This window comes from Pleurodeles waltl, chromosome 4_2 (assembly GCF_031143425.1).
Source record: "Pleurodeles waltl isolate 20211129_DDA chromosome 4_2, aPleWal1.hap1.20221129, whole genome shotgun sequence".
In the NCBI taxonomy this organism is placed as follows: domain Eukaryota; kingdom Metazoa; phylum Chordata; class Amphibia; order Caudata; family Salamandridae; genus Pleurodeles; species Pleurodeles waltl.
The window spans coordinates 957,225,904-957,249,133 of record NC_090443.1 but is presented as its reverse complement, the minus strand read 5'-3'; the positions used below and the strand labels follow the sequence as shown (position 1 = coordinate 957,249,133).

The following is a 23,230-nucleotide window of genomic DNA, read 5'->3' as shown; positions in this document are numbered from 1 at the left end:
CAAAAGAACACCACACCAGTTTTAGAAAAATAGCTAATATTTATCTATTTAAAACAAGACCAAATACGATAAAAATCCAACATACAGTATGAATTCTGCAAGATTTATTAAAAAATATAGTTCCTTGAAGTCCGTAGCTCCACCTGGGGCTATCACGGCATTGTGATCAACAAAACCAACAGTTCAGGCTGGTCGCGGACCAGCTACGATGTCGGGAAGACCCACAAACAGTACCTTGGATTTGCAGGGCATTGTGATGCTCGCAGTGAGCTCCAGAGAGCGGCGTCACAGTGTCTGTTCCGGAGTTGGTGTGGGAGTTGTCGGGCCCTTGAAGTCACACGCGAGTGGATCGAACTCTGGGCTGATGAAGTCTGAGCACTGGTGTGGATGGCATCGTGGCTGCGTTGTGAAGCGGGAACAATGCGGCGTGCGGTGCCCACAAGTCACGATGCAGGCAGCGGCTCAGTGACAGTGTCCAGCGGCGTCGGTGAGACCAGGGCTGCGGTGTGAAGTGGGGAGGTGCGACGTGCGGTGTCACCAGGTCACAGTGCAGGCAGCAGCGGCATCATTGCTGAAGCGCTGTCGTCTGTAGGCTCAAGCCAGCGGTGCGGGGCAGTGCTTTGTGTTCCTCACGAGCGGTGTCCACAGGCCACGGTGCAGGCAGCGGCGCCGGTGTCAGCAGGAGCGTCGTCGTCTGGGAGGCCCAGGCTGCAGCGTGAGCAGGCGATGCCGGAGTGCAGGTCTCACAGGTCGCGGTGCGAGCAGCGGCTCGGTGAAGTCGTCTGATGATGGCATCCTGAGACCAGGGTCGCGGTGCAAAGCAGGGCAGTGCGACGTCAGCAGGTCACTGTGCAGGCCAGCGGCATCGTTGGCGGCGTCACGCTGCTGTCGCCTCTTGAACAGCACAAAACACAGTTCCCAGTGCTGCAGGTCCAGGAACTGAAGTCTTTGGTGTCCCAGAGACTTCCAACAGAAGGCAAGCTCTTCTCCAAGCCCATGCAGAACTTTCTTAAGGAGGACAAACAGCAAAGTTCACCCTTTGCACTTTTTTCAGGCAGAAGCAGCAACTGTAGGCCAACACAGCAAAGGGCCAGTACTCCTCCTCCAGCACTTCTCCTTGCTGAGGTTCCTCTTGATTCCAGAAAGATTCTAAAAGTCTGGGGGTTGGGGTCTTCATCTTATACTCCTTTCCGCCTTTGAAGTTGGCACACTTCAAAGCAAAGTCTCAAGTGTTTGACAGATCCTTCCTTGTCCAGGCCAGGCCCCAGACATACACCAGGGGGGCGGAGAGTGCATTGTGTGAGGGCAGGCACAATCCTTTCAGGTGTGAATGACAGCTCCTCCCTCTATTCTAGCTCAGATGGCTCATCAGGATATGCAGGTTACACCCCGCTCTCTTTGTGTCACCGTCTAGTAAGGTGCAAAACATTCCCAACTGTCAAACTGACCCAGACAGACAATCCACAAACATCAGAGTCATATAATGGTTTAAGCAAGAAAATGCCTACTTTCTAAAAGTGGCATTTTCAAACAGGCAATTTAAAAATCAACTTCAATAAAAGATGTATTTTTAAATTATGAGTTCAGAGACCCTAAACTATACATTTGCATCTGCTCTCAAGGGGAATCTGCGCTTTAAAGATATTTAAAGGCAGCCCCCATGTTAACCTATGAGCGATAGGCCTTGCACAGTGAAACCCGAATTTGGCAGTATTTTACTGTTAGGACATATAAAACACACTAGTATATGTCCTACCTTAAACATACATTGCACCCTGCCCCTGGGGCTACCTAGGGTCCTCCTTAGGGGTGCCTGACATAGTAAAAGGGAAGGTTTAGTTTGGCAGTTTACAACTGCACACACAGACACTGCAGTGGCAGGTCTGAGACATGTTTACAGGGCTACTGATGTGGGTGGCACAACCATTGCTGCAGGCCCACTAGTAGCATTTGATTTACAGGCCCTTGGCACCTACTGACAATTCTGTGCTGATGCCAATCCCTGGAAACTACAGGCTCAAATTAAACTCTAGCAGGGCTCCCTCCAGGCCAAAAAAATAAATAAAAATTGGTGTTTTTTCAGTGATCCTGCTAGACTCCCGCTGGATTGCAGAAAAAAAGAGAAAATGGAGGCCCCTATTTTCTTTATTATTCATACGGGGTAGGGGTGTGAATAGGGCCCCCCGAACCCATTTTGGGCCCCTGGGAGCCCATCCCCGAGAGTAGCATTCCGTAAGGGGAGGGGGCAGGCAGCCTCCCTCTCTGAGTCATTTTAGGCCCTTGGAGACCATACCCCGGGGCCAAAATGCACACTAAAGGGGAAGCAGGCCACATGCCCCCCTTCCCAAGCCTTATATGGCCTTGGAGACGCCATCCTCAGGGCCAGCTAACTGTGTCCTAGGACGTTCATATCCAGGACTCAGTAGTTTACCTGCTGGGGTCATGGAAAAAATATGTTTGCTCGCGTCTGGCTGGAGCATTTTCAAAACTTGTCACCAGCAAAAAGGCAGTACACGCTTACCCCTGCACACATGCATTGTAGCTTGGTGAAAATAATGAGTGCACATGCTGCTAGCACTTGAGTACATCTGCTGCTCTCCTTATCAGGTGTCACATGCATGTTTTGCCTCGTGACAGTCCTAAAAAAAAGTGTGATGAACCATGTGGTAAACAGGTATGGTATTATCACCCATGTTACTCCAGGATTTACTCCATGTTTTGGCCTGGTCAGGTTGTACACTTTAATCATCACATACTCCCAGCCTGTGATAATTGAGTAACAGTAGTACAGCCTTCCAGGAATTCCTACAGGTTTTGCACTGTAGACTACACAAGGCTGTGCATTTGCCACATCCTTAAATGCCACCTATCTCTATATGTCTCTCATAACTTATCTGCCTACCCACCCATGAGTTTTCCATCGGTGGATAGTGGCAGGGGTGTTTCAAGGATTATTTGTGGTCCAGTTAACATAGTATTTTACTTCTAACGCGCATCCTAACCCTTGAAAAAATGCCACTTTCTGGCCTTTTCTTGCCATTTGGTGCTACCCAGTAATGATTCTGTAACGCACATTTTCGCAGAAGAGTAACAAGGGACCGGTGATCTGCCCTAGTAAGATGCCTGCTCTGCTTGTGTGTGTTCTCGCACATCTCCTCTCATGGGTTCCTGGTAAAGGTGGGATATACCAAGGCATTTCCTTTACCACTGTTTTTCCATCTTTGGTCCATAACTTGGAGTTGCCTGGTACGTTGCTAGGTGTGTTCCATGTTCTGACTTAAAAACCTCAACCATCTAGGATGGGTTTTTTTATGCTTTACATACATTTGCAGTTGCTTTGGTTTTATTTGATGAACATTTTGCTGTGCCGGAGCTCATGTTTTAGTCCTCTGGTCACAGCGATTTTTGCATAATTAAAGATTTGCCACATAATCCATCATCTGCCGCATAATCTTCTGATTTTAAGAAAAAAAATGTTTCTAGATCAAACTGTTATAAAGTTACAAAAACGGTAGCAAACCGTGTTGCCGTGCAATGCAAGGCCCTTTGTAAAGCTGGACTCATCACCTTTCTGTTGCTTAGTGCTATACTTGGGTGTTCAACTGGTACTAATGGGGTGCAGCTAATGACCATACAGTGTTACCAAGTTTAACAAATATTAATTAATGAGGTTTTACTATTACAAAATGTGCTGCATTATGCAGCATAATTTGTGTTTTCTTGCCGCATAATTTACTCTACTGTGCCACATAATTCGGGCCTATCCTGCCGCATAATTCCAGTGGCCCTGTGTAGGAGGCTGGCCTGGCTTGTAGTGGGTACCTTGTGCCAGGTCCAGTTATCCCTTATTAGTGTAGAAGAGGTGTTTCTAGCAGTTTAGGCTGATAGAAGGTAGCTATGGCAAAGCAGTTTAGGCTGAACTAGGAGACATATAAAGCTCCTACTATACCACTGGTGTCATATGCACAATATCATAAGAAAACACAATACACAGATATACTAAAAGTAAAGGTACTTTATTTTTATGACACTATGCCAAAAGTATCTCAGTGAGTACCCTTAGTATGAGGATAAGTTATATACACAAGATATATGTACACAAATAAAAATTATGCAAGTAATAGCAAAAGGAAGTAATGCAAGCAATGTAAAGTTACAGTAGATTGCAATAGGAGCACATAGGTATAGGGGCAACACAAACCATATACTCCAAAAGTGGAATGCGAACCACGAATGGACCCCAAACCTATGTGAGCTTGTAGAGGGTCGCTGGGACTGTGAGAAAACAGTGAGGGTTAGAAAAATAGCCCACCCCAAGACCCTGTAAAGTGCACCTACAACCCCCAGAGAGCACAGAAGTTGTGATAGGGGGATTCTGCAAGGAGAACAAACACCAGCAATGCAACAACAGTGGATTTCCGGACCTGAGTACCTGTAAGACAAGGGGACCAAGTCCAAGAGTCGCAACAGTTTCGAGAGTGGGCAGGAGCCCAGGAAATGCCAGCTGAGGGTGCAAGGAAGCTGCCACCGGGTGGAAGAAGCTTGGTGTTCTGTAAGAACGAAGAGGACTAGGAACTTCCCCTTTGGAGGATGGATGTCCCATGGCGTGAAGAAGCTTACAGAGGTGTTCCCACGCAGAAAGCCCGCAAACAAGCCTTGCTAGCTGCAAGGGTCGCGGTTAGGATTTTTGGATGCTGCTGTGGCCCAGGAGGGACCAGGATGTCGCCACTTGGATGAGGAGACAGAGGGGGTGCCCAGCAAGTCAGGGAGCCCTCACAGAAGCAGGCAGCACCCACAGAAGTACCTGAACAGGCACTTAGAAGAAAAGTGAACCGGAGTCCACCCGAAGTCACAAAAGGGAGTCCCACGACGCCGAAGGACAACTCAGAAGGTTGTGCACTGCAGGTTAGAGTGTCGGGGACCCAGGCTTGGCTGTGCATAAAGGAAATCCTGGAAGAGTGCACAGGAGCCGGAGCAGCTGCAAATCACGCGGTACCCAGCAATGCAGTCTAGCGTGGGGAGGCAAGGACTTTCCCCCACCAAACTTGGACTGAAGAGTCACTGGACTGTGGGAGTCACTTGGACAGAGTTGCTGAGTTCCAGTGACCACGCTTGTCGTGCTGAGAGGTGACCCAGAGGACTGGTGATGCAGTCTTTTGTTGCCTGCGGTTGCAGGGGGAAGATTCCGTTGACCCACGGGACATTTCTTCAGAGCTCCTGGTGCAGAAAGGAGGCATGCTACCCCCAGAGCATGCACCACCTGGAAACAGTCGAGAAAGCCGGCAGGATGAAGCGATACAAGGTTGCTAGTAGTCGTCTTGCTACTTTGTTGCGGTTTTGCAGGCGTCCTGAGCAGTCAGCGGTCAATCCTTTGGCAGAAGGTGAAGAGGGAGATGCAGAGGAACTCTGGTGAGCTCTTGCATTCGTTATCTGGTGAGATCCCCAAAGCAGAGACCCTAAATAGCCAGAAAAGGAGGTTTGGCTACCTAGGAAGGAGGATTGGCTACCAAGAGAGGTAAGAGCCTATCAGAAGGAGACTCTGACATCACCTGCTGGCACTGCCCACTCAGAGCAGTCCAGTGTGCCACAGACACCTCTGTTTCCAAGATGGCACAGGTCTGGGACACACTGGAGAAGCTCTGGGCACCTCCCCTGGGAGGTGCAGGTCAGGGGAGTGGTCACTCCCCTTTCCTTTGTCCAGTTCCGTGCCAGAGCAGGGCTGGGTGATCCCTGAACCGGTGTAGACTGGCTTATGCAGAGATGGGCACCATCTGTGCCCATCAAAGCATTTCCAGAGGCTGGGAGAGGCTACTCCTCCCCAGCCTTCACACCTATTTCCAAAGGGAGAGGGTGTTACACCCTCTCTCAGAGGAAGTCCTTTGTTCTGCCTTCCTGGGCCAGGGCTGCCTGGACCCCAGGAGGGCAGAAACCTGTCTGAGGGGTTGGCAGCAGCTGCAGTGGAGACCCCGGAAAGGCAGTTTGGCAGTACTCGGGTTCTGTGCTAGAGACCTGGGGAATCATGGAATTGTCCCCCCAATGCCAGAATGGCATTGGGGTGACAATTCCATGATCTTAGACATATTACATGGCCATGTCCGGAGTTACCATTGTGACGCTGTACATAGGTAGTGACCTATGTACAGTGCACGCGTGTAATGGTGTCCCCGCACTCACAAAGTCTGGGGAATTTGCCATGAACGATGTGGGGGCACCTTGGCTAGTGCCAGGGTGCCCACACACTAAGTAACTTTGCACCCAACCTTCACCAAGTGAAGGTTAGACATATAGGTGACTTATAAGTTACTTAAGTGCAGTGGTAAATGGCTGTGAAATAACGTGGACGTTATTTCACTCAGGCTGCACTGTCAGATCTGTGTAACAATTGTCAGAGCTCCCTATGGGTGGCAAAAGGAATGCTGCCACCCATAGGGATCTCCTGGAACCCCAATACCCTGGGTACCTCAGTACCATATACTAGGGAATTATATGGGTGTACCAGTATGCCAATGTGAATTGGTGAAATTGGTCACTAGCCTGTTAGTGACAAATTTGGAAAGCAGAGAGAGCATAACCACTGAGGTTCTGGTTAGTAGAGCCTCAGTGAGACAGGGCACATACTATGAGCAGTGACACATAGACTAAAACAACATATATACAGTGAAATATGGGGGTAACATGCCAGATGGTGCTTTCCTACACCCTGTCAATGCCAGATCTGCAGTTTACTGTACCAGGCCGATTTCCTTATTGTTGTCAGAGTTCGAACAAGGTTCCTTGATTAATATTCCCTGCCTTGAAATTAATGTTGCAAGGGAGAAAACGTTCGCACCGTCCCGCTGCCTAACTGCGCATGGCCGCAAGCACTTAGACTTGATAGCTGTGTATTCTGCAAATTAGCTGGCCTTTAATTTCTTAATTTGCATGCCATGTCAAAGTACTGGCTACTCGTCAGGCGGTAGAACCATAAATAATTGTTACCGGCCACAGGTATAGTTTCGAAACACAGTCCTTACGTGTTTCTTCCGAGGCAACGCAAACCAGCGTCACAGACTAATAACTCATGAGCCGACTTGAGTTATGGCCGGTTGCAGTTATGCATGTCATGGTATGTGAACCAGATTTATAAAAGCGCATAGCTGCCTGACTGGGGTTTCCCAGCGCTAAGAGAAAGATTACCTCACTGATCTGTCCGACAGGTCCTGCTCACTTAGAAGAGGAAGGTCTTTACATTTAACAAAATATCCTTTCACTAGGACTTGGTTGAAGATGTAGTAAGTTCCAGAGTTTAGGTGCCAAATAGATTATAGAGCGGCCTCAATGTCCAGAGCAGATGAATCGGGGAACTTGAGCCAGCATCACATTGGACGGCGTTAGTGCTCTAGATGGAGCGTGTGGCTGAAAAAGATGTCTGAGCTAGAGAGGCCCAATCTTGAAAAAACCCTGTACGCAAAGCAGAGTCTTACATTGTATGCGCTGTCCTAACAGCAGCCAGGACAGGCATTATGGAAGAGGTCACGTGATGTGCGGGGATGTGACTGAGATGCCGGGATGCAGCGTTTTGAATTATTTCTTTTGAATTGTTTCTTTTGAATCAGTCTTTGTAAAGCCACACGAACGGCACCTAAGTAGAGCACATTGCCATAGCCCAGATGAGATTTTATAATGGACGGGACTGTGGTTTTTTTTAGTAGTGCTGTCTAAGACCCACAGTACCTGTTCAAACGTCTCAGAAGGCCGAAACAACATGCAGACAGTTTTAATTTGGTGGTCGGCGGATAGATTGTTTTCAGTCGACACTCACTGGTTTGGGCATTGGGAAAGGTCCTAATACAACTGGCCACAGGTGAGGGCACCAGAGATTGGGCTGATTTAATGTCACTTATCACTGTCACTTCTGGTTTACTGCCATTCACTTTAGGCAGTTGAGACATATTAAGCCTGCCAAGGCAACAGGCATTGCCTCAATTTTGACCAAGAGCCCTCTGGACCGGGGGCACAAGAACAAATAATCTGTGTGTAAGCATAAGAAATCAAACTTTCACCAGATTCACCAGGGGTTAAACATACACATTAAGGTCCTGAGCTCGCCCCCCACGACCGCAGCACCAACCTGCTGCCTTCTGCCTCTGTCCCACGAGCACGCTGCCGTTTGCGTGTTCGAGGCCCTCCTCCACCCGCAGGCATCCTCCTGCGCCTCATCCCTGGTGGCTAGTGGGCTCACTTGACCCGTGTGCCGCTTCCGCCGTCCTGTAAGTGTTTTTTGGCTTTTTCGTTTTTTCAGCGCCTCGCCGCCGGCGCTTCTGCCCCCTTTGTGCCCCCCTGATTGCTGTCTCCCCGATCGTGTATTGTGCCATTATTGTATTTCTGATTGTATTTTCTCATTGTATTTTATCATTGTAACTGCTTGTAGTTTTGCTCGTTTTCAGTGTTTTTTGCCCCTTGTGCGCTCCCCGTTCCCTGCCTCCCTGCGGCCCCGCCCCCCTCGCGCCCCCATTTGCCGCTCCCTCCCAGCTGCTCCTCCCTCCCTTCTTAATGACTGGCGCTGCGCGTCCGCGCGCAGCGGGCGCGCCGCTGGCGCGCCGTAGGCACGCCAGAGGCAAGCCCGTCTGCGCCCGTCTGCGCCTGGACCGCGCCCAGCGCCACACCCCCTGGCCCTCGCGCCCCCCGCATCCGCTACTCGATCAACGAACTCCGCGCCTTCAACCCCGGCGCCTCCACTGAATGCTGCCGGGCATCCCCGAAGCACACTAAAGGACCTTTTTCCTGCCGTACCTGCAACTTCTCCTGCATCGGAACGACCATTCAACCCCAACCACCTGAACTGCATCCTCATCAACACCCGCTCCGCACGAAAACACGCCATCGAGCTCTGGGATTTGCTCGACACCACTGCTCCTGACGTGGCTTTCCTGACCGAAACCTGGTGGAACGACTCCTCGTCTCCGGACATCGCCATCGCCATACCGGACGGCTACAAAATCACCAGAAGAGATCGAACCAACGGAATCGGCGGCGGAATAGCCATCGCTCACAAAGCTACCCTCAAAATCCACACCCACTCGGACGACACCCTCAGGACAGCCGAACACCTCCACTTCCAGATCCACACGGACCCCAACACGACCCTCAGAGGAACCCTCATATACCGCCCTCCAGGACCAAGAGCCCCCTTCAGCGACACCATCGCCGACCTTGCAAGCACCCACGCCCTCGCTTCCCCGGATTACATCCTCCTGGGAGATCTGAACTACCATCTGGAAAATGCCAACGACGTCAACACCGCATCACTGACCTCCAACCTCCTCAACCTCGGACTCCGCCAGCTAGTCAACACGCCCACCCACATCGCCGGACACACCCTTGACCCCCTCTTCACCTCAAGCAACTACATTTCCTTCAGCCACACCTCCGAACTCCACTGGACCGACCATCACTGCGTCCATTTCACCTATAAGAAAACCACAGAGCAACACCGCATCCAGCTACCTCCCCACCGCCGCTGGGGCAAAGTCACCCAAGACCAACTGACCAGCACCCTCATCAACAACCTTCCACCCGACGCAACCGACCCGAGCACAGCCGCCATCAACCTCCATCAATGGATCCTCGACTGCGCCAACACCCTTGCCCCTCTCAAGAAACCCACCGCCATCCAAGGAAAGAAAAAACCAGCCTGGTTCACAGACGATCTAACCACCTCCAAAAGCATCTGCCAGAAGCTCAAAAAGAAATGGATCCAAGAACGCACACCCGACAACCTCGTCGCCCTCAAAAACGCCAACCGCGAACACCACCAACGGATCCGCATCGCCAAGCGCGCCCACTTCACCGAACGCATCAACAACAACGCCCACGACTGCAAAGAACTCTTCGGCATCGTGAAGGAACTCTCCAATCCAAAAGCCAACTCCAACGACATCCCGCCCTCCCAGAAACTCTGCGACGACCTCTCCACCTTCTTCCACCAGAAAATCGCTACCATCCACGACAGCTTCAACACCGGTCCACCGCCAGACCCCACCCCCGACGTCTCCTCCCACGACTGCCGCCTCACCGCCTGGACCCACGTGGACGAGGCAGAAACCATAACGACCATGAACACCATCCACTCAGGCTCCCCCACGGACCCCTGCCCCCATCATGTTTTCAACTCAGCCAACGCCACCATCGCCCCCGAACTCCGCAAGATCATCAACCTCTCGTTCACTTCTGCCACCTTCCCGGACAGCTGGAAACACGCAGAAATCCAACTCCTCCTCAAAAAACCCAAGGCCGACCCCAACGATCTCAAAAACTTCCGTCCGATCTCTCTCCTCCCTTTTCCAGCGAAAGTCATCGAGAAGATCGTCAACACTCAGCTCACCCACTTCCTCGAAGACAATTCCATCCTGGACCCCTCACAATCCGGATTCAGACGAAACCACAGCACTGAGACTGCTCTCCTCGCCGCCACAGATGACATCAGACATCAAATGGACAACGGCGAAACCTCAGCCCTCATCCTCCTCGACCTATCAGCCGCCTTTGACACCGTCTGCCACCGCACCCTACTGACCCGCCTCCAGGAAGCCGGCATCCAAGATAAAGCCCTCCACTGGATCTCATCCTTCCTCTCCGACAGAACGCAGAGAGTCCGTCTCTCCCCTTTCCGCTCCAAAGCCACCAACCTCATCTGCGGCGTCCCCCAAGGATCCTCCCTCAGCCCTACGTTGTTCAACGTCTACATGGCCCCCCTCGCTCAACTGGCCCGCCAACATCATCTCAGCATCATCTCCTACGCCGACGACACCCAGCTCGTCCTCTCCCTGACCAAAGACCCGCTCACTGCCAAAACAAACCTCCACGAGGGACTAAAATCCATCGCCGATTGGATGAACAACAGTCGCCTGAAACTCAACTCCGACAAGACGGAAGTCCTCATCCTCGGGCGCACTCCCTCGGCCTGGAACGACTCATGGTGGCCCTCCGTCCTCGGACCCCCGCCCACCCCTGCCAGCCACGCAAGAAACCTCAGCTTCATCCTGGACTCCGCCCTCACCATGTCCAAACAGGTCAGCGCCGTCTCCTCCTCCTGTTTCAACACCCTTCGAATGCTCCGCAGAATCTTCAAGTGGATTCCAACAGAAACCAGAAAGACGGTGACCCAGGCCCTCGTCAGCAGCAGACTTGACTACGGCAACGCACTCTACACAGGCATCCCAACCAAAGACATCAAACGACTCCAACGTATCCAAAATGCCTCCGCCCGACTGATCCTCGACATACCCCGCCGAAGTCACATCTCCCCTCACCTAAAGGAACTCCACTGGCTCCCGGTAGACAAGAGGATCACCTTTAAACTCCTGACCCACGCTCACAAGGCACTTCACAACACCGGACCCTCCTACCTCAACACCAGACTTAACTTCTACACTCCAACACGTCAACTCCGATCCGCCAACCTCGCCCTCGCCATCGTACCCCGAATCCAGCGCAAGACATCCGGCGGCAGATCCTTCTCCTTCCTCGCCGCCAAGACCTGGAACTCTCTCCCCACATCTCTTCGCCAGACCCAGGACCTCCTCGCATTCAGAAGGCTCCTCAAGATCTGGCTCTTCGACCGCTAAATCAGCAGCGCTCCCCCCCCCCCCCCCCCCTCAGCGCCTCGAAACTCTGACGGGTACATAGCGCGCTTTATAAATACTATGATTGATTGATTGATTGAGAAGCATTTACAATGCAGTGGGTCTCCCGTTTGCTCGAGTTACAGCTATTAGCATTGTAAATTCCTAACCGGACTTTTCTTGCCATGTAAATTGAAAATGAAAAGTAAAACAGTTGACATAAGCAAGCCAATTCAAAGCGCCACAGCCACCATGAGCGTGGACGAAGGAGAGATACAAAAGGAAAAATAAGTTTGCTCGCAGTCAAACATATCGGCAGTCATGCAATTATCCATGTAACAGGGTCGATGGCCAAGGCGGTAACAAAACTGCCCCAAGGAGGGACAAACGTAAAGCATTTCCCGATGTTGATAAAGGATTTTTGAAAGGCAAGCCCATGAACGAGTGATAGTGATGGGTGTGTGGTGGGTGTGGTTAAAAGCCCACAGATAGATTACAACATGTCAGAGCGCTTGCACGCTCTACCTAAAAAGCACTGGACTCGGTGACAATACCTTGGGAACTCAATAAGAACCTCATGTGGGTGTTGAAAAATAAGGCTTCATAGTCACCTGGAAAGATTGATGTTCCAGAAAACATGTAAACCATGTGAGATCCATGTTGAGAATCCCATAGTCATAGTCTGGCTATCAGTATATTGTGAGACACTGTGTCAAACGCAAGGCTGCTATCCAACAGCATGAGTGCTGCACACCATCCTTTACCTAGAGTCCATCTGTGTTCTTCTGTTACTGGAAGATGGGTGGATTCAGTCCTGTGGAAGGGGTGAAAGCCAGATTGAGAAGAGTACAAAACATTGTGGGCCTCAAGATACTTAGACAGTTGCTGGGGAATATACTTCTCCAGCACTGTAGACATCAGCTGAGGGAGAGAGCCCGACCACACGTTTCCTAGTTTAGCGGAGTCCATGGAAGGCATTTTCAACAGGGACAACTCTGCTGTGTGTTTCCACACCTGAGGTACCACTGCAGAAGAAATGGATATGTTGAGAAGATCAACCAAAATAGGATAAGTGCAGCTCTATGCAAAGCAAAAGGTGGTGGGGGGTTGGGGGGAGGTAAATCTAGTTGGGAGCCGGAACTGATAGACTTCATAATGACAGAAAAAAAAATTGTCTGGATGGATAGGTTGAAATATTGAAAAATATACCCTATTCAGTGTGTCTACCTCAAAGATAGAAGGAAATTTGACATGCTGGACGTCAGCTGGAAAAGAGCTATATGTAGCTGTGATTTTGTTAGAAAAGAAATCAGTTAGGTCGTTGCATTTCTCTTACCAGGCAAAAGTGGTGGATACTTTTGCTGTAGGGTTTGTTTAAGGTTCAACAATAGAAAAATGTCCTTAGCATTGTGGCATGCACCATCTGTCAAAAACACCATTTCTGCCCAAAGTGGTTTTCATATGTTTTTTATTCACTGTCATACAATTAAAACATGTTCTTCTTTTCCTACCATTTGAACAAGATCTTGTGCAGTCACAGGTTGTGACTGAGGGTTGCACGGTTCAGCCACGTCTGCTCTGTGGCACGGCGGAACGGTCTTCTCCTGACCCACATCCATTGAGTGCCTGAGGTACACATGTGGAGGCAGGCAGCATCACAGCTGTGCAAGGACAGTCAGTTCTGCCCAGATGTGGCTCAATCCAGCCCAACCAGGAACTTCAAGCCCAATGTTTGTTGATGCCTGGATAAGTGAACCCATCGCCCTCAAGCAGTGGGTGCCACAAATGCAATGCAAGGTATTGTACTGAAGCATGTCCTCAAAAAAGGATTGTTATGATTCTGAAAGAGTACAGCTGGCATAGATGGAGAGCACCACCATGCTGACCACCTCATGGAAGAATCATGAGTTACTATGGCAGAGATCTAGAGGATTTTGGTAACAATGGTATGAGTATAACCTTCATAGGTTTAGCTCAGTCTGCGGGATATACATTGCGCTTGTTCGACACAGGGAGTATGAAGATGATGATTTTTGTCCAATAAAAAGCCAAAAAAGGTTCCATATTGCTCCCTCACTTCAACAGGGGCATAGTTTGAGAATGTCTCAGTGCATGTGTGACACTAAAAGCGTGAGCCCATGCCCGGGTTCTCCTTGCAACTGTGCTCCAACTCAAGGATGGGCTCCTTCAGTTAAACTTGCCGTTCCCCTACACTAGACCCTCCCCTACACTAGACCCTCCGCTACACATCTTGTAAGTCTTTGGTTGTGTCTGCTATTGCAGTGCCGTGGCTCAGTTCCTCAATACTCTTCCAGGTAATGTTTCCAACTTGGGTACACTGTTGCAATGATATGTGTACATGTGCGTGGTGGTATTTTTAGAGCAAAACCTAGCTCTTTGAGAGAATCTCATGTGTAGACTGTCAGGTCGGGGGTAGTGCTCCTTGAAGAGGTGCAGTGGGATAACAAGAATTAACTTCCTTCCTGGGGCGCAGCTTAGTAAGAACGTCCTCTGTATTTATTGCTGTTCATACATGCAGCCCTTCACCTCTCTCTTTTCATGCCCTAAGAGCTCTACGAGTGGTTAGCCAAAGTAAGGCCAATCAAACAAATTGTACACTCCTAGTACAAGGCATGCTCACTGAGACATATCCCTAGCATGGACGGTGGCTCACTACATCCTAATTGATGGGTTTAAAGGGCCATCTGATGAATGTTGTCACAACCGCAAGCCGTGAGGATGAAACCAAGTAATATTCTCGCATCCCTGTTATTGCTGATTGCTTGTGAAGCCAGACCGGTTAAAGAGAACTGTCTTATTCTCTACACTGGATAGACTTATTAAATGTTAAAATTATTTTAGAGAATATTACTTCGGTTCTGTAAATGTTGTGTTAAACCTTCGGCTGGCATTCGGATCCTCATTGGTCCACTGCGTCCTGTCATAGAAACGAATAGATGTTGTAAAGTTGTAGCAATCGCCGAAAGGTGGTGAATGTGGAGAAAGATTTCTGTGCTGCACACACTTGGCATATCCTGCAGGGAAAAAGCAACAGTGGTTCGTGACGTCATGACGTATGAGGCACTAGCCATGCAATATTCAGTTAAGATCAGACACTCATTTGTCACATGCAACATTGAGAAGTCAAATCCACAGACCTATTCTAGCCTCTGACATCACTCGTGATGTGCAACACAAAATAAAAAATCTAATTAAATAAATATGTTTTCTAATGCAGAGGCCCCATGTGTTCTGCACCACATACAAATATATTTTTTAGTTCGAGCGTTTTCTGGAGTCAGTTGTGTGCTTCACGGGTGGTAGCTCTGATTTAGTTTGGCTTTGTCCACATATAGTTTGTGATTGGTCCCTGTTTCAGCAGATTAAGTTACTGAGTAAGCACAAGTTGTAACTCTCCAAGAGAGGCAGGCCCCCAGATTTTTATTTTATCCCTGCTCCGTTGTTGTGATTTGCTGTTAGTGGGAATTTGCGAGTGGACCAGAACTCCTTGAAACTGTTTCGATATAAGGCCCCAAAGCTCGTATGAGCCAGGCATTCGAACTACATCACACCCAGGCGACACCAGCCAACTTTCCTGCAAACATGCTTGCACCACCCTCAAGACCCTAAGTATCAGCAAATCCTAGCTGTTGCAAGAGTTGTTGTTTGTGCATAGCCACGTGACGTTAGAACCGGCCAAAGCCATGTAAAGAACCTTCCTAAAAAACACTAACTGCTTCAATACACAGTTCGAGGTATTATGGGCCTACGCCCGAGAGGCCAAGTCCCCACCAACGTTGAAGAAGAGGCCCAGAGAGCCCCAATTCCACAACCATCTCAGAATGCACCTGTTAAAATAAATGGCCACAACTCTAACCAATCCCCTTTAGTAAAAGTTGGTCCCAGCCCTGGCGGCCTTCACGCCCCATCCAAAAATGGCGGACCCCTTCGTTCATCAGCATTCACCCACCTGGTCTGTGGCCCCACAGCATCAACAGCGCTGTGTAAATATAAATAAACTGCGTAGTCTCATAGGGGGGCATCTTGGCGCTTTCCATCTATTGCAGCAGATCTAAATCTATATTTAATCTCGGCTGGCAGACTCGGGCCGCCAGGGGGTATTCTCTGGGAGGTGTGGGGACGGGGCCTCCCAAACAAAGGATCCGCGGGGAGCCCGTCACGCTCCGCGAGGCTCCAGGCACAGCAAACGCGCGATTAATTCATCTGCGAGTGACCTCACCCTGCCCGCCCGAGGGGGCGCTTAGCGCGCGGTGAGTCAGAGGGCGCAGCTTAGCATGCTTGCATCAGATACCACCGCACATGAGCTAAGATGAGATCACCTAGGTGGAAAGCACCCTCCAAAGCCGCCGGAAGCGGCACGTCTTTCATCTGATGTTGAACGAGGACCTGCTTTTTTGAAAATTCGGTGTATATTTTATATCGAGGAAAAATACCAACGCCTACAAAAACATTCTCACACATTTTTTTGAAGTTTTTTTAATGGCATTTTTTTTTGTTAAATTATTCCTGTTTATTTTTTATCTGCGATTTTTCGGCATTCAAATTTACGTTTAAAAGAGAGAATGTATGCCCTTTTAAAAGCCACTATAACATTACTGTAACATTTTAATGTGGTCAATATAATGTGTAGCAACAGGATGTAACAAAAAACTCGAGTGGATTAGTTTATATACCATTCCATGCCCCCCCTCCCCCTTCCCCCCCCCCCCCCCCCCCCCAACACACACACTTTCTCTCTCCCTCCCCTCTTTATCGTGACTGGTGTTCTTCTTCAATAGAGTGAAGTTTCCATAAAAAGGGATTTACTCTGGAAGAAAATTCACATATTTTCGCCGTTTTACTTGCCTCTCAACATTGCCAACTCCCGTGTGATTAATATTTCGAAATAAGAAGTTCCACCACGGCCACATTGTACCAAATCGCTGTATCTTCGAACCCACTTCTCTGATGTTTTCTGTTCTGTTTCTAAGCCACAGAACCTGGTAGCAACCCAGACAGACCCGGGAGCAAGCCCCATGCCATCAAGGTCACCTTTATCCAGTTTTGGCTTTTAACTGGCCTGGGCAAAAGCTAAATCACGCAGGCTAATTCCAGGAAATTCGCGTTAAGCTTGTTATGCCAAATTTCTGAAATGACACCATTATACCATGTCATGTAGTTATGAACCATGCGCCGTAAAACTTTACTGCAACTGCATGGGAACAGCAGAACGCAAGCAGCAGTTTGCGGGGCTTTTGTTTAAATGCCCCCCCACCAACGTTTGGCGCAAGGGCAAATTTTGCTCAAAAATATAGTTCAAAATGATGAATTTGTATTTAATGCAATTTAGTGTAATTTTGCATGATTGCTCAAAAGCAAATTAAACACATTTCGCACACCTCTGCGTTTTAGCTAAGATCTAATTGTATGCTGAGACTTTTACTTTCCCTTTCTACATTTAACAATTAGGCCGCCCATTCATGAGTACTATTGGTGAAATATTACTGAAAACTGCTCTTAATTAAAGCTTCTGTAGCTTAAAATTACGGAATGACGATTCAGGGTCACAAGGGGCACCTTTTCCCAGTCCAAGGATTGCCTTTACAAAATTATTTCAAAGTGTTGTAATGTCATCTGGTAACCTTACATGTAACCAAGTACTTTACCTAAAAAAATGACTTGAATGTCATCATACAGTGAGCAACTTTTCTTAGAAACTAGCCTTTATTTTTTTTAACCGTAATATTCTTTTATTCAAATTATCAAGGTACAGAGCCACCATACAATAACAGAATTATAGCAATTATATTCCTCGTAAATATGGTAGGAGGAGTATGTAAGTAGTCCATAAACATAAAGCAACGGACCGGATGCTCATTCAGCCGTATGTAAATAACCCTTGCATTTGAACTGCAGCTACCCTTTTTTCAAAAAATTATTTGCAGAAATTTCTTGGGGATGTGTTTTGGCAGAGAAAAACTGATTAACTCTTAAGAAGTCCACAAAGCAGGCACTTTAGGAAAACATAAAGTGGCATGTATTTCACAAAATCGTTTCTAAAAGATGTGAGATTCTGTTTACTAGGTGGGTGAGTCCAGAAAAAAGTAATGAAAGTCATAAATAAAATAAAAAGCGGGTTGGTTTTTCTCTGACTGTGCTCTCCAGCTTAGGTCCCGGCGTGTCTAAGCTGAACATTCAGGATGTCTAACTAAGTTAATTTTTATATAATCCATTTAAATGTAGTTTATGTACAGCAGCAGTTATCCTGAAGATTGACATCAATCTGGCCCTCTTTTCTGCAGAGTGGCTACCCCTATTCTACAATACCACACATCTCATGATACACCCGTTAGCCCGCGCTGGGAATTGAATGGCCTGGTAATACTGATAAAACCAGTGCTCAAAGGCAAGTTCTTGCGAAGATTTGTTGGAAATACAATTAGTCTCTCACATAGAGCCTTTGAGGGTTCTTTAAATGAACAGATTAACATCAGGTGCTGTACTCTGATTGGTCGAGGACACTCTACCACATATTTGCACAAGTGTGGATGATGGTGATGGCTCTCTTACTTTACAAAGTCAGGCTCCTCAAGGTAGGTAGGGATTCCATCTATAGGAGTGGGGATACATGTGATTTTTTCCTGACGGTCAAGAAGACATATTTATGTATTAATGAATGAACCATGCCAACGTCCTTTGCTGGGAAAAAACATTATAAATGTTAAAATCTTATTTGGCAAGAAAAATCATGCAAAGAAATTATTTCCAAAATTAATAATTTTTCTGTTTCCACATTTCCTAAGCCATACTTTTTGTGATTTTGCTTCCACCTTATGTGTGAGAATTTCCCTTTTATGCATCTCGCCTCCTCATGAGTCACTCTTCTCTCTATAGCAAGCATTCCTCTTGATCCCACTCTTCAGTGTCTGTTTTTTTCTGGAATCTTGTGGGTTTTGTGGCCAATTCATAAAAGAGAATTGCGCAAAACAAAATCCAAAGCTGTACAATGTTCATTTCTGGATATTACCCTTCTCAAAAATTGAAATTATATAAGTCCATTTTATTTATTTTATTTAATTGTTGTCCATAAATCAAGTTCAATTGCAATGAATAATAGCAGCATGTGGGTTACATCCTTGAGAAACATTTGGAGTGTAGCGTGAAGCATATTGAAAAAATATTATTTGAATGATGGCTCAGTTGACAGTGCTAGCAAACATAAGAGCAGTTCAGCACAGGAAAAATAATAAGTAATTGCACTGATTAAAGATGCTTGTATTTGGTTAGTTCCCAAAATGGTAAATATTCATACCTTATACGTACACAATACAGAGACACACAATTCTGCCACCCACTACTAAGGTCCCTTCACATAGAGTTCTGACGGTAGGAAATCCAGGCCTCCTCTGCCACAGACGTCCCTTGAGCCGTGGGACGACAATGATTGAATTGGCTGCAGCACTGAACTTGCATACCTAATGTATGCACCTCTGACATATATTAAGTATTATTCCAGACTGTCAAAACTCCTGTACACCATGGCCACCCTTAGGGAACTGGGAGGAGTGCCCAGCTTTCTACTGAGGAGCTGTTCCCAGAGAAATACTGATCTAAGCTGCCAACCCCCGTCCGTAAAACAGTTCATATTATTTTACCAAAGACCATCATAACTGGGGTGGATGTTAGTCGGTGTATGTAGGCAGTGGGTTTAATGTATGCTTGTCTACATACATTGGTTAAATCTGATACATCATTGACAAAAGTTATGTCAGGCTCAACAAAATCCTCTTCTTTTGTTCAAAGACCCCACTACTGCAAAGAGCAACCTCCACAACGGACCTCCACAACGGACTCCACGCTATCGCCAGCTGGATGGAATCAAGCCACCTCAGGTTAAACACAGACCAGACAGAAATACTCCTCTTCGGCACCAACCCTTCAGCTTGGAAGGACTCCTGGTGGCCCACCCCCCTAGGATCCGCACCTTCACCCACCACCCACGCACGCAACTTGGGCTTCATCTTGGACTCCACACTTAACATGACTCAGCAGGTCAATGCAATCTCCTCTTCCTGCTACAACACCCTCCGCCTCCTCCGTAAAATCTTCAAGTGGATTCCCATCGAAACCAGGAAAACCGTCACCCACGCCTTGGTCAGTAGCTGAATGGACTACGGAAACGCCCTATATGAAGGAATAACAAACAAACTCCAAACAAAGCTGCAAAGAATCCAGAACGCGTCCGCCCGCCTCATTCTAGACGTCCCATGCTGCGACCACATCTCACCCCACCTCAGAGACCTACGCTGGCTACCAGTATCAAAGAGGATCACCTTCAAATTCCTCATCCACACACACAATGCCCTCCACAACACAGGTCCCGCCTACCTCAACGACACTCACCTTTCACCCCCCCACCCACAACCTTTGCTCTGCCAACCGCGCCCTCGCCTACGTTCCCTGCATCCGTCGCACCACCGCCGGAGGAAGATCATTCTCTCACCTAGCCGCCAAGACCTAGAATTCCCTACCGCTCCACCTCAGCCTGACCCAAGACTTTCTATCATTCAGGAAACACCTCAAGACTTGGCTTTTGGACCAGTAGCTCTCCCCCCCCCCCCCCCCCTAGCGCCTTGAGACCCCTCCGGGTGAGTAGTGCACTCTATAAATCCTTGATTAATTGATTTGATTTATAGTATCACATTAGGGAAATTGCAAGGCTTCATTGTTAATGCTATGTTCTCTGCAAATATGGTTTAAATTGCTCATTCTCTTTGCGTTAAATTGGAAAGGTTTGGAGGTTTGACCTCTCCCCAAGGAGATTTCAGCAACCTGCCAGCCATGAGATCCGAGGTTATTAATTAAACCAACACGGTTAAAGCCTAGTATATTACCAGATTGGCAAACAATTTAGAGAAAATCTTCTAAACTGTACATCTGTCTTACCTATTCACTTTGGATATCCTAAATGCCTGACCGGATGTACTGAGTCTTCTATTCAGGCAGTATTTTTAAGTGTAAAGTAGTGTCCTTCCATCTGCTTCCCTGATCCCGAATATATTGTTGCCAGTATTTGGCAACAATGCTGTTCTGGAAAACAAGTCTGACAGACCATTTTATTTGCCTACAGTCACCTTCTCTCCACCCACCCTTAAGACTTTCATGGGTAGATGCTCATTCTAATGTGGATCCTCGCGCAGCAACATTATCATGGAGGTCCAGCGCTCTCTAGTGCTTTACCAAGATGGCCGCCCATGGACCCATGCTCCACTTGATTTCATTAAAAGGAAATTGTACTTGATTACGCATAACTGCAGACACTGGGATCCTTTTTGGTGGTGGGCCATAAACCGCTTTGTAAAAATGTATGTGTACCAGACTTTAAGGAAATTCACACCTTTTCATTATTTCAAATGTAGTTCGACTCCTACATAGACTTAGAGGAAGTAACACAGACACCTACTCTCTGAGCAGGAAAGAGAGGCAGCAAATAAATACATTTCGCCAATTTGATATTGATAACTGCATTTAATCGCATGCATTTATTTTCCTAATTATTTTAATCACTTTACTGCACAAGTAGATTGCACTGCTGTGATAGACTGCAATGTTCAGTGCTTTCCCCGGTTTCACGTGCTGATCTGACTCGGGTGCCTAGAGCTGGTTGCTTCAGTGATTGTAATGTAAAGGACTCACTTTGTTCTGCAAGTTTGGGGTCTTCGTGTTTTTCTAATGAGTAATTCTGATAAACAGTAAGGAAGATTCTGTTAAAGTTTCTCATGTTTTTATGAATTTGCTTTCCAGTCCTGGACGGTCGCCCATTACCTACGACGGGGAGATTGTGATGATGAACCACGTATACAAAGAGAGGTTCCCCAAGGTAAGGTCATGCATTTTTCTGCACAGATGCAGCACATTGTAACAGAAATCCTCTTTTTCAGGGCAGCATGTCAGCTGTTTTCTTTTTCAGAGTGTAGAAGAAAAAATAACACTTTACTCGGGTAATACCAGAATACACATTTGTTTCTTTGGGTCGAGATGGAGGACATCGGCCAACAGACTCCTCCTGAGAATAACAACACAGGCATATATCTACAGATCTCCACGGTCAGTGGTCGTCTGGTTCCCCTTAAGAGAAGGCCTATACATACATTTTGTTTTACAGCTTATAGGGTGTCAGACATCATTTAAGCAAGGTTTCCTAAAATTAGAAACTGTCCTAGTTTACCAACACAAGGTAGCAAGTAAAATGTTATACAGTACAGCCTTGCTCAGTGATGTATGGTAAGCAAAGTGTGAGGATAGCAAATGACTCAAAGCAGGACCTGCTATTTCTCATTCTTCCAGGGTCAGCAAGGATGAAAGGTGACCTGCACAGATATTCTTGTTGTTGAAGAGAAGATCACTGATCAGGAGGCCATCTGCACACAGACATGTTTTTTTTGTTTTCTCATCATGGGCACTGTCATATTTTTCATTTATCTTAAACAATACTCAACTATTGTGTTGGCTGTGCATACTACAGAGTACTAGAGTTAATCCCTTTCTTTTCATAAATTCACAAATTTTGTCTTGGAATTCCAAAAAACGTTGTGATCTTTTTTCCCCAATAACTGTAAACCACCAGAGACGTTTAAAAACTAGAACTAGATCTAACGTTTAGAAAACATATTAACTCCTTGCACGTTGATCCACTCATTCAAACTTTACTACCCCTTTCTGAGTTAAAGACGAGAAGGAGACATTATGTGCTGCAGCTACGTAGATAGATTGCGAGTTGAGCTGAGCACCCTGTGGAACGGTTCATGTTCTGCGTCTGGCTTGATATCTGTTCTCAAGCACGCTCTTGCCTCGAGTAACTCTGTGATACTCGGACAGAAGAAGAAAATACCACTCTGGTTAAGGCTCAACTACAAATTAAAATTTGTTGTTAAAAAACAAAAGTGAGCACATGTGATGGGTCAGTTCTCAATTCACTGGATCTGTCAAACATAATATGGAGCACAAATGAACTGGCGATGTGCCTGTTACTGTTCTCTTCGTTGCACCCTCTTGCACCTTCATACTATTTCAAACATTTTAAGTACCCTTTAACACGTTTATACCCACTACAGATACCAAGTTGTCTGTTAACATCCTCGTCGTCATCCATTGTATCCACCTTGATTCCTCCTCAGCGACATTCATTTTATCTCCTTGTTTGCATTCATTGTACCCACCTTTAGTCCTCCTCGCCGACATTCATCATACCCACCTTGATTCCTCTTTGTCAATTTTCACTGTGGCATGGTGAGCAAAAGAACGATGGATTAAACCCAGATCTGTGACTGGGGGTGAGTGTATGCATTGTTCAGCACTCCATCCGTCATCCTTTTGTGTTGCTAACCTTCACTGTACCCACCTTGAGTCCTCCTTGCCCACGTTCATTGCACCTTCCTTGATTCTTCCTTGTCCACATTCATTGCACTCTCCTCGAGTCCTGCACATCGACATTCACTATACCTACTTTGACTCCTCCTCATCATCATTCATTTTACTCACCTTTAAGTTTCCGTGTCGACATTCATTGTACCCACTGTGACCCTCTCCTCGTTGGCATTCATTGTACTCACCTTCAGTCCCACATG

At 47.4% G+C, this 23,230-nt stretch overlaps 1 protein-coding gene across 6 annotated transcripts in view; it reads left to right on the top strand.

The window, feature by feature from the left end:
• MAST2 (microtubule associated serine/threonine kinase 2) overlaps positions 1-23,230 on the top strand; it is a 1,054,635-nt gene that overhangs the window by 853,174 nt on the left and 178,231 nt on the right. For all 6 annotated transcript variants that reach the window (XM_069232766.1, XM_069232767.1, XM_069232770.1 and 3 more), the window contains one exon: positions 21,408-21,483. In XM_069232766.1, the coding sequence (XP_069088867.1) occupies positions 21,408-21,483 (76 nt within the window). The remainder of the gene's footprint in view (positions 1-21,407; positions 21,484-23,230) is intronic.